Source organism: Phalaenopsis equestris, unplaced genomic scaffold (assembly GCF_001263595.1).
Source record: "Phalaenopsis equestris unplaced genomic scaffold, ASM126359v1 Scaffold000428, whole genome shotgun sequence".
NCBI lineage: Eukaryota > Viridiplantae > Streptophyta > Magnoliopsida > Asparagales > Orchidaceae > Phalaenopsis > Phalaenopsis equestris.
This window is the reverse complement of record NW_018164869.1, coordinates 4,075,811-4,088,071: the sequence shown is the minus strand read 5'-3', so window position 1 is coordinate 4,088,071 and position 12,261 is coordinate 4,075,811. Positions and strand designations below refer to the sequence as shown.

The following is a 12,261-nucleotide window of genomic DNA, read 5'->3' as shown; positions in this document are numbered from 1 at the left end:
CATTAGACATTCCATCTTCTGAAACCAAAACACTTGATCTTACTTGACGTACAATAATCTCTATATGTCTATTATAGATTTGCACCCCCGATAAACCTTTTGGATCTTCTTCACCAAAGAAATAAGAATTATTAGCACATTCAAAAATTTAACTAGAGTAAAATACCAGCAAAACAAAAACGCAGCTTCCTTGAATCAAGAAATTAAAGTAAAAACTAATTTGCAAGCAAGCACAGTAAACTTTTCATTCTAGTGTTGAAGGTCCCTTGATCAACCATTGAGAAAAAGAAGATTGAACAGATTTTAAATCTGAAGTTAACTGGCTCGCCAGATTTTATGTAAATAACAAATGAAAGAGAAAAAAAAAGAAAAACTATGAATGGCTTGGCGGAGAACAAGGGCCCTGGATACATAATCCCAGAACTAACTTATACATCAAACCAAAGGCTAAAGCTACTTAAAAAGTCGTTGTAAACTCACAGAAACAACATTACAGACAGGAAGAGGTGCAGCAGAGGGAACACTGAGAGAGATCTCGACAACTCTGAGAAGTCAAACTTAGCCTTGATGTCAGGCTTGCTGCTGGCTGCTGCAACCACACTGTGCAGTATGTACATGGACCCAACGCAGCATCCTGACTCCACTGAAGAAAGAATTTTTCGAAGGTTCTTCTTTCACGGCAGGAGGCCAAATTGTCAATTTTAGAGCGAGCTTTTGATGATGAGTGGTAGACATAGATTTGGTGAGGACGTCGGCGGTTTGATTTCCGACATTATGTGGTGAAGAGAGATAAGTTCAAGTCGAATGTGGTCACGAATAAAATGGTAGTAGACCTCTATGTGCTTTGTACACATGGAATACTGGATTATGAGCGAGCGCAATAGCTAAGGTGTTGTAGCTGTAGATGATAGTTGTGGGAATGGTGGTGTCTATGAGTTCATGTAGGAGTGTTTGAAGCCACGGTAATTCGGAGGTGGTGGTGGCGATAGCCCTGTATTCGGTGGAGGTGGTTTGCGAGATGTTTGGGGAGGGAGAATCCATGGTGAAGAGGCGGGAGAAATCTTGAAAGAACAAGAAGTGGGGTAGAGACTAAAAACAGAAGAATAAGAAGCAGAGAGGCGTCAGAAAGGATCAGAATTGCTCTGAAAGCATGAAGAAAACTTTGAACAGGAAGGAAGAAAGCCAGAAATCAGATGAGCTTTTAATGTCTATTCCCTGTCTATTCCCTTATCTCTTACAGTCTATGTTGATACAAACATTAGGGTACTATGGTAAATAGCCCGTAAGTGAAGTGACCTGTGAATACTTAAATGATATTAACGGGTAACTTTTCTTTCAATACAACAAGCCCTATCTACTAAGCGAAGATGAAATTGCTAAGAGAGGAGCTGCAACGGTCACTGCAGGAGGCAGGAGAGGCTGAAGAGAATGTGAGTTGCCCACGTTAGCTCAGAATCTTTGTTACCACGCAGTGTAACAACATTCAACAGAGTTAAGATCCTAATTTCAAACTTTTTTGGAGGAAAACGCATCAATCATCTCTAATCATTCATTAACATGAAATAATAACTAGGATTAAGATATAAATCAAAATACACAGAAGAAATTAATGTTTCTAATTAAATCTTCAATGCAATGCAATAGGCTACCTACAGTCCTATCTTCAATGCAGAGAAAGCATCTCACGCTTACCACATTAATCTCCGGAAAAGAAACATAAAGATATTATTTACTCACGCAATTGAAATCATTTATTTTATAAATATTTATTTTATCTAGATTTAATTGCACTAAACCTAATAATTTCAATGCTATTTCCTAACATGTACTTATTCAATGGCTAACATTTTCTAAAGGCTCACAACAGGTTCTATGTGATTCCAAGAAGGATAGCTTCACTTGGTTGCATTGTCCACAAAGCACACAATAAATCCTTCAGCAAAAATGATGAGAGAACAATTAGGCTAAGTATCAATGATTAATTAAACAGAAAATCAAAATTCTTGTGTTGCAACAAAGAATTTAAAATAAACATCTACATTTTTGCACATGCTATTCATATACTTATTAATTTAATCTCCCACCAAATTAAAAAAAAAAAATCCTAGACAAAATCATCAGCATTCTATGATATTGATTATCAATCTTATCCAATACTGGCTTCCAGTACGGGAGGGATTATTGCGTGCGGACACCGCATGCATCTCTGCATGCGGTGTCCGATCCTGACCGTAGATCACGGTAATCTACGGTCAGGATTATTTCCGTTTTTTAAAAATAAAAAAAAAAATCGGTGGGGCCCACCGAAATACATCGGGACCGTAGATCAGGTGATTTACGGTCCGGCTCGGACATCGCACGTAAGCTGAGTGCGGTGTCCGATCCGCATAGAATAATTTTTCCCAGTACGGACACAATATGTCAAAATTATTGCACAGAAATCAAGAAATTTAATGACATGCATATCCAAACAATTTCATTTCATTATAAGAAAAAAAATCCTAATATCTAAAACTTCTCACAAATTGTCATCATATCAGGTCTGATGTAAAAGAGCAAAGAAAAAAACATAGAAACTGTGACTACATTCAGTTTTTATTCGATACATAAATCTTAAATTTGACCATACTTTTGAGAATTGTAGGTATTAAGAACATCACTGCAGGGTTAATATGCACAGGTTCAAATGTACGTACTCGTGTGTGTCCCCGACTATATCAAAATAATCTTATAGTGTTAATAAGAGAAACAAGTTTAACCACATTTTTAACCTAACAGTGAAGAAATTTAACTAGTATTCACGTTTAGTTAGACCTTCCAGCATTAGCCTGCAATAAAAAATTAGGGCTTACCGGTTTAGGTCCTGCGACGGGGAACGACGACGGGAATGGCGACAGGAACGGTGGCGGTAACGGCGACTAGAACGGCGACGCGGAACTTTGGCGGGGAACGGCTGGGAGATCGCGAGAAGAATAGGGCGTGGCTCTCTCTGTGCATGAGGTGTCCGATCCTGATCGTAGATCACGTGATCTACGGTCAGGATTATTTCTATTTTTTTAAAAAAATTTGGTGGGGCCCACCGAAATACATCGGGACCGTTGATCAGGTGATTTACGGTCCGGATCGGACACCGCACGCAAGCTGCGTGCGGTGCCCGATCCGTATGGAATAATTTTTCGTGGCTCTAGGAGTGCAAAGCCAATTTCGCAGGGAATATTTGTGAGATTGACGTGAAAAAGACTATACTAGCGAGCCGCTTGGGAGGGGGTCGGGGCAGAGTCTGGTTTGGCTCGTCGTTTGGAATTACTCGAATTTGAAATTGGCTCATGATAGTCTGTTCTTGTTTGGATCGATTTAAATGTTCTTGTTCATGTTCGGGTTGTGTTCTGCTCGAAATTGACTCTTTAAAATTAATTAGAAAAAATATATTATATATAAATTTTTTACTTCATAGGGTATATATATTGTTTTGCTTGACATACTATTGGATCTCATAAAACTCTTAAGAAGCAATTTATTGGACCAGTTTTGGTTACAATGGGTTTTTCTTATCGGGCCGATCAGTTTGACCGTAAGTTTAGTGAAATCGGAATTTTGGATGATTTTTTTTATCGATATTTAAATATTTTTACTCAAAAAGTCACATCGAGATTCGTTCCATGTCTTGATTCATGGACATCACCTATACTAAAAGTTGTTTTAAGATGAATGCTCTAAACTACACAAAAAATATGATAGAAACCAAGCAATTCTAACAAGTACCATAATTTTCTTGTAACTCATACAATCTCAATATCTCCATGAAATTATGCTTGCAATGTTGGAAGCATCATGTTATTTTAAGATAAGAAATGATTCATTATTCATTTTTTAAAAATTCTTAAATTCAATATTCTCAAGAATATAATTTGCTCTAAGATGATTATAGTGACCAAGCCGTCAATATCATGTGGGGAGTCCTTAGTAAAAGGAAGTCCAATCTTTAGTAACTACATATTGTGCTCCCTTATATATCCCAAGTCACTATAAGAATATGATGTATTATCAATGATTTCTTCTACATTACAACCTTATTATTCATATGTGTGGACTCTATGACGGTTTTAGTTTTTGAAAAACTAGTTGGGGAAGAGTTAGGAATAATAATAGACCTTAGGATAGATTGAAAATTGGATTACAAGTACTATTCATGGCTACCAAATCCTCAATACATTCAATTAGTGGCATGCATATTACATTGCGTAAGAGTCATTAACTACTCATACAAATTATTTTATCATATCTTCAAACATAATTAAACCTTAGCTTGTCTTTTATCTTTATTCAAGTGAGAATCTGGTCAACACAATCCCTCTTGTCGTACAAAAAAAAAAGTTAAATATTTTTATGAGTACTAAGCTTCATTTTTGGCAAAATTCACTCCCTAATAATAATGTATTTGTTGTCGATAAATAAATTATCTATTTGGCTAAACTAGACGAGAAATTTATTGATTTCTTATAAACAATCAAAAGTCGACTTACTTGGGCCACTTCTCCAACTCAAGGGGTCACTCGTCCTACCTAAAAAACCAATATCTTTAGTTTTGAAGACCACTCGCCCAATCAACAAGAGCTATGAACTCACACATATCTTGAATCATTTGTTTTATTAGTAAGATAACATTCCCTTATGAAAGCATGTGATCTCACATGCCGATTAACAACTTCTATTAGTCACCTACAAGCTATTCATGTCTACTCCTCGATCTTTTTATCAATATTTTCATGATACCTATCATAGTTATAGTCCTCATTTTCTTGTGTATGTCTATAACTACTATATTCACATATGTTTTTTTTTTCATTATTTATTTCTATGAGATCGTAGGTATGACTTTTACTTTGTTTTGTTGTATATGGTGAGTGGTGTAATTCCTCAAATTTATATTTTCAACCAAAGTCACATCTACAATATAGATAGCATAATTAAGTTAGAAATTAATTAATATCATTACATTGCTATCTCCACTCCCAAGAACTTCTTTTACTTGTGGCTTTTCAAGAGTCTCTTATAGTAAGTTAGAGAAGCCTTCTAAGAAATTGTCTTTGTTCCTTCTCAAATTGTCCGGTTAAGAAAATTTTAGGTGCACATTTTTTTCAGTATTCATCGTCACTTTTACTAATCTCAAAATTATGATCATGGATTTCAATAATTTCAATAGCCTCAATTTATTAATTAAAAAAAAAAAAAACTTGAAACTTTTGTGGTATGATTTTACCATAATTATAGCATGCATGTGATAAGGATCCTTAGCATTCCAATGCCTTATTCAAATCACTTATTTAATCTCATAAAATTTGTTAGTCTCAAGCATATTCCTCATATTGCTTTGCTCGACTAGTTTTAGTGACATGGCTTGCAAAAAGAAAAAAAAAAGTTATTTCTTCACCATGCACGCACCAACGTGGGTTAGACGCAAGTTTCTTAAGTACTTCAATTTAGTATTTTTTTAAGTATTTCAATTTAGGATTCAACTCTCTTCTCTCAAAATAAGCTTAAACTCGTATCATCGCTTGGTATTTATCATAGTAATCAATACGTGGAAACCTTAATAGTACTCTATATGATGGAAAATAGTTTCACTATTAAAATTGATCATATCATATGATTAATTGCTACTTCAATTGAATGAGCTTTAAAATTGATGCAAAATAACAATGTTTTTTATTTATTTATTTATTTATTAAGGCTTAATTCGATTGAATGATTGTCATACATATTTAATGTCAACATAAAATATGTTTGTTAAAATAATTTTGTTTTTTGTGCTTTTGATTGAATGAACGGCCTCCAAAGTGCTAGATTATTTATATTATAATGTAAATTTATATGTAATATAAAAGTTGCGTACAATCAGTCATTGTCTGGATATTTTGCTATTTTGTTTAGCCTATTGTGCTTTGAACTATTTCTTTATAAATTTGAAGAAAATAAGGTGGAAAATCACCCTTAAAATTATAACTCATTGCATGTTGAGTTATAGTGGTTAAAATCTTGTTATTCTATAGCAGCGATTTTTCCAAGAGCATTTTCAAAGTCTTGCAATTATAACAATTTAGTAGCAATTTTAGAACTATTGCCAACTTTTAACAGTTAAAACTGTCGTTAAATCCCTCCAAAACATTATCAAAGCCCTACTTTTGTAGTTGATTTATGAAATACAAAACCCTTTTTTTTAATTAAATATGAAAATAGAATTAAACAAATATAAATCTAAAAGGTTAAAAGCATCCTGGATGAAAAGACTTCAGAAAGGAGCCAAATAAATAGTGTCCAAAAGACTTACCCACCAACATTTAGTTTTATTGGCCAAGTACTCATATTTATTACATCTAATGTAAACAATAACTAGTATTTAATGACTAGAATCCACATTCATCAATACTATCAAAGTATCTATGAAATTGGAGAACATTCTTAGTGATTTCAATGACTAAATATATCCACTTACAATGTCGATTCATATCATAAAATGACAATGCTATGCGAATGCGACAATAAAAATTTTAGATAGCCCTCAAATCTCCAAAAGTATGTCATAAACTTAGCAACGTAGTTCATTATTTGCAGAATCATGTGGAACATTAACTGGTGACCCAATATATTTGATGCATGCTAGAAAATTTGTAGCAGTAGAGTAGCAGATTATCGTCTTAGAGTGGTACGAAGATTCAACACACACTCAGAAAAGAAAAAGCAACTAATAATGACACTAGAAGTTCTTAAGTGAAAACCCAGAAATAGAAAAATCATTGGGGCAGACCCAACTGAAAAATTTTACTATAAACAGATGATTACAGTTGCAACCACTCATCCCACAGGCAAAAAAGTGTTACTTGGATTTTCAAGTTACAATATTGATTGTGGTCGACGGTGTTTGGAGGCAATCGACGACGGTCGGCGAGGGTTGGAGGGAGTACTTGACGTTGATCTGTGGTTGTTGAGGGTGGTTCGTGGTTGTGAACGACTGCAGGAGTGATGTTGAACTTCAGTTTCTTCTCTCGATCAGAGGACATTTGATGAATATTTAAGTATTTTAATGATGTCAAAATTGAGTGATCTTAGGCTCATTGAATTTGTTTTGTCAAGACGCTCAATTTGATTATAGACTCAACAGAATCAACATTTGTTTGACCTTCTAAATGTGTCAAAAAAACTTTCAAAAGTGGTTTAATGGCTTGATATTGGCTTGATTTTGTTCAATTTAAATCAATTTTGGCAACATTGGGTCCATCTTGTCGAGCCGGTCAGTTTGACTATAAATTTATTGAAATCAGATTTCTGAATTACTTTTTATCAAAGGTTGAATAATTTTTGCTCAAAAAGTCACATCAAGATTCATGTCATGACTCCAAATTCATGTCGGATGATGAAATTTTATTGATGGCGCATCAATCTTACACCAAAATCATGGCTCAAATCAAACTACAAACAATTCGATCAACTTTCAAACGACTTAAACATAAGCAAATTAGACATTTGTCAATTAAAATATTATATATATAATAATTCTTCATTTTCCATACGTACCTGAATGGAATACTCGTTAATATTTCTTTGATTTCTTTCGCTTTTGCTCACCCAGTTAAGCTTCATTCAGATCATCGGCAATGCAAGCTCTCATTTAATTCCCATACAATATCTATCCGGCATGCCTTAACAGCCCCATTGTAACGGCTAACTCGAAACCCGCCATAATGTCCAACGGTCAAATAAATGCTCTCTAACGAAAATGGCAAACGGTCCTCTCTCCCCCCCATCATTGTCACGTGATCTTTCACTCTTACTTCGACCCGTTACACTCGTGACCGGCGCCGCAACGGCTTTTCCTTCTTGTCTCCATCCACGTGTCTTCCTCCCATTCGCTTGCTCTCTTCCTTCACGTGCCTTCCATTTCCTATTTATCCTACTCAGTACTTTCCGTTTAGAAGTTAATCGCACTGCACAGCTCGCTCTAATGGCAAACCACTCGCCGCCGGCCAGCGTTCTCCTCCTCCTCCTCTTCACCATTGTCACCGCTTCCACCGCCGCCCTGCATGACTACGCGGACGCCCTTCACAAAAGCATACTCTTCTTCGAGGGGCAGCGTTCCGGCCGCCTCCCGCCTTCTCAGCGCATCTCATGGCGCCGCGACTCTGCGCTACATGATGGAGCCTCTATCGGTGTAAGCTCTTTCTTTACCCTTTCTTCTGGAAAAATATTACATATGAATAACACATAAAGAAATATTTTCTTCATTCCTCCTTTAATTTTTCCACGTCACCAATGATGTTTATTTGAATAAAAATTAAAACTTGATTTTTTCGGGGGAAAAAGTTCATCATGTTGCTTATGATATAAACTGAGTAAGAATATGTTTAAAGCATGTTAATGAACTTGAGTTTCTTCATTTTGTTGCACGATGGTTGGAATTCATTCCTCAGCCATGTGGAGCAAAAAGCATAACTTTACTAGATTCAGTAAATATTTGACTGGCACGAGTATTGACGAAGCAGGGACACAGCAGTAATTTAATCAAACTTTTCGGTCAAAGTAGCATTAGCACAATTTTTTAAAAAAACCCTCAGTCACGATAGCTGACAAATCAATGCCAAAAAAAATCTCTCAGGTGGACCTCACCGGCGGCTACTACGACGCCGGAGACAACATAAAATTCGGCTTCCCCATGGCCTTCACCACCACCCTCCTCTCCTGGAGCATCATCGACTTCAACCACACCATGTCCCCCACCCATCTCTCGGACGCCATCTCCGCCGTCCGTTGGGGCACCGATTACCTCCTCAAAGCCACCTCCCTTCCCAACACCCTCTACGTTCAAGTCGGCAACGCTTTCCGCGACCATTCTTGTTGGGAACGCCCCGAGGATATGGACACCCCCCGCACCGTCTACAAAGTCAACGCTTCCCATCCCGGTTCCGACGTCGCCGGCGAGACCGCCGCGCCGCACTAGCGGCCGCCGCCATTGTTTTCCGTATCCGCGATCCCGATTATTCGAACCGGCTTTTACGACGAGCTGTCCGCGTGTTTGATTTTGCGGATCGGCATCGCGGTGCATACAGTTCGAGTTTACACGATGTCGTGTGTCCGTGTTACTGCGACTTTTCGGGTTATAAGGATGAACTGCTTTGGGGAGCGGCCTGGCTGCATAAGGCGACGAGGAAGAGGGAGTACAGGGAGTATATCAAGAGCAACGAGGATGTGCTCGGGGCCAGCGACACGAAACACGAATTTGGATGGGATAACAAACACGCTGGAGTTAACGTGCTTATATCTAAGGTGCGTTTAGTGTATCGTTCTGCTTTTTTAACGCCGTTTGTTTTTGCTTTTTTGGCGATTTTTACTGCTTTTATGTCAGAAAATTTAGCCCCGCCGCTGAGCAACTGTACTTAATCGTGTCGGATTTTCTTGTATAAAGTAAATGGTTCTTACTTTTTGACAGAGTTTCGGGATTTTTGGATTAAATAATATTTTTGTTTGAAAACTTTTTAAATTCTGATTCAATATAGTTTTAAATTTTAGTGTCTCTTAGATAAATTAAGAGTTTGTATCGCGCAGCTGTAGCTTATTTAATAATAATAAGATTGGTGTGATGACTATTATAATTTTTTTTTTTTTTGAAAAAATCATATTGCTTTCTGAAATCTGTCACCGTATCTAGACATATGTGGTGTGAAAATGCTCAGCATTTTGAAAACGCATAAGTTGTCAAAATTCAGTTTATCCAAACAAACTAAGTGTACTTTCAAAACACCTCCACACCAAATAAGCTGCCCCTAACAGATCCTAAATCTGTTATAATTTGAAAAAATTTACTACATTTTCGTAGACTCGCAGCATTACTGATTTATTTGAGTCGAACAAATTTTAATACATTAATGGGATATAAATGAAGGAGCAAAAATATGATGGGGGTTGATTTTGCAAATTCATATTTTTTCTGCGGTGGCATGTGCACAGGAAGTGCTGATGGGGAAGGATGACTATCTCCGGTCATTCAAGGAAAACGCCGACGATTTCATCTGCTCCCTTCTCCCCGGCGTATCATCTCACCCGGAGATCCAGTACTCTCCAGGTAAATCTTCTTTGCACAATCTCCCGCTAACAATTACAAAATTCCATACTAATCTTCCTCCTCTTACATCTTTCATCTTACATCCTTGTTCTTCTTATTTTTGCTTAATTTGTTAGTAGTGATTATCACTATAATTATATTTATTAATTAAATTTTATTTGATTGAAGTGAAGGTGGTCTGCTGTTCAAGACTGGAGGAAGCAACATGCAGCATGTTACTTCCCTCTCCTTCCTTCTCCTCGCCTACTCTAACTATCTCAGCCACGCCAATAGCCACGTTCCATGTGGCGCATCCTCGGCCTACCCCGCCGATCTCAGACTGGCCGCCAAGCGCCAGGTACAAAACCTTTCATTCAGTCTCATCCAATACCCATAACCTACCTGTTAATATAACCGTGTAGGTGGACTATATTCTGGGAGATAATCCGTTGCAAATGTCGTACATGGTGGGGTATGGGAAGAGGTACCCGCAGCACATACACCATCGGGCCAGCTCACTGCCTTCGGTAGCAGCTCATCCGGGTCGGATCGGGTGCAAGGCAGGTACTCCCTATTACCTGAGCCCAAACCCGAACCCGAATCTACTCGTCGGGGCGGTCGTGGGCGGGCCGACCAATATAAGCGATGTATTCCAGGATGCTCGGCCCATATTCCAGCAGTCGGAGCCCACTACGTATATAAACGCCCCACTCGTGGGCCTCCTGGCTTACTTCTCCGCCCACCCATATGACTGAAAATTGTGTGCATGGTAGTTTTATTACTGTAATTATAAGCTGGTGTGGTGGCTGCAGGTGTGGGAGTGAGATGCAATTAGAATGTTGACGCAACTAACAAAATTTTGTAATTCATTTGACATTTTTGAAAAATTTGATTGTGTGATATTTTCTTCTCTATAGGCCCCATAATTATTAGTGGTCATGTGTCAATATTCTTCAAATCCTATTTACATGACAGCGTATGACAAGTGTGATTCATTAAAACGTATGTGTGGGGATGGTGGATTAGATTCGTGGAAGTTGAATTATACATTAGCGTGCCGGAATCTCATTTGTCGTCCGAACATATTTTGTACGTATGTAATACTCACCTCACCTCAACATATATATGGACGATGGATGAGATTCGAGCACACCTACCACATTGTAATTCAACTTTCTTGAATCTCTTTGCACTTATAATAATGTATACTATAAGTGCATGAGTGCTAAAACATATATATGGACGATGGATGAGATTCGAGCACACCCACCACATTGTAATTCAACTTTCTTGAATCTCTTTGCACTTATAATAATGTATACTATAAGTGCATGAGTGCTAAAACATGAAAATGAGTTTTACATATCTAACACCTAAACTTAAAAGTGTGCCTGTGTGCGTATCACCTTACATATGCATAAATATGTATATTTCATTTTTAAAAGAAAATTAATGATATTTTCTTATATGATATAAAAAATTTGGGTGGTATATATAAAAAGAAGAAAAAGTAAAGTTAATGGGCATTTATATACATGCCGCTCAATTTATATCTATTTACATATTGTAAATAGATATAATGGGGATTTATATACAAGCCCCCTATTTTTTTTTTTTTTTTTTTGCTAAGAATATTTTTTAAATTTAATTTATATTTATATTTTATATTTCTTCGTATTTATTTAATAGATTGAATTAATTTTAAATTTTCATGTAAATTAAACTTTAATTCTTAAATACAAATAGAATTAATATAATTTTTAAATTTAATAAATTAATTAATTAATTTAATTACTTTTAAAGATGTAATCATTTCTATGATAGATTTATTTGATTCTTTAACAATTTAAAAAATATTAGTATCAGTAACAAAAGAATAATCCATAGGACACTGAACTTTGTCATTGTTGAGCTTGTTTGGACTATTTTACAAATTTTGGCACAAGGGCATGATCTCTTTTATAAAGGTATCATCTAAAAAGTATTTACTCACATATGTTCCAATGTGTTAACTTTCTTAGGTTTTAAACTAATTAAATGGATTTCATTATATTTAATTACTTTTTTAAAACTAATAATAATTATTAAAAAGAATATTACTAATAATTGATTATAATTTAATTTAAAAATTAGAATTCAGAAAAAAAATTATTTATATACATATATAT

The 12,261-nt window shown here is 36.2% G+C and overlaps 1 protein-coding gene across 1 annotated transcript; it reads left to right on the top strand.

Annotated features, from left to right (window-relative positions):
- The first annotated feature begins 7,989 nt into the window (after positions 1-7,989).
- On the top strand, positions 7,990-11,009 carry LOC110027468 (endoglucanase 17-like). The gene is given in 6 exon segments (XM_020728911.1): positions 7,990-8,206; positions 8,651-8,980; positions 8,983-9,318; positions 10,000-10,114; positions 10,288-10,451; positions 10,516-11,009. Coding segments are annotated over 6 exon segments (1,485 nt in total). The 5' UTR covers positions 7,990-7,999; the 3' UTR covers positions 10,849-11,009.
- The last annotated feature ends 1,252 nt before the right edge of the window (positions 11,010-12,261 follow it).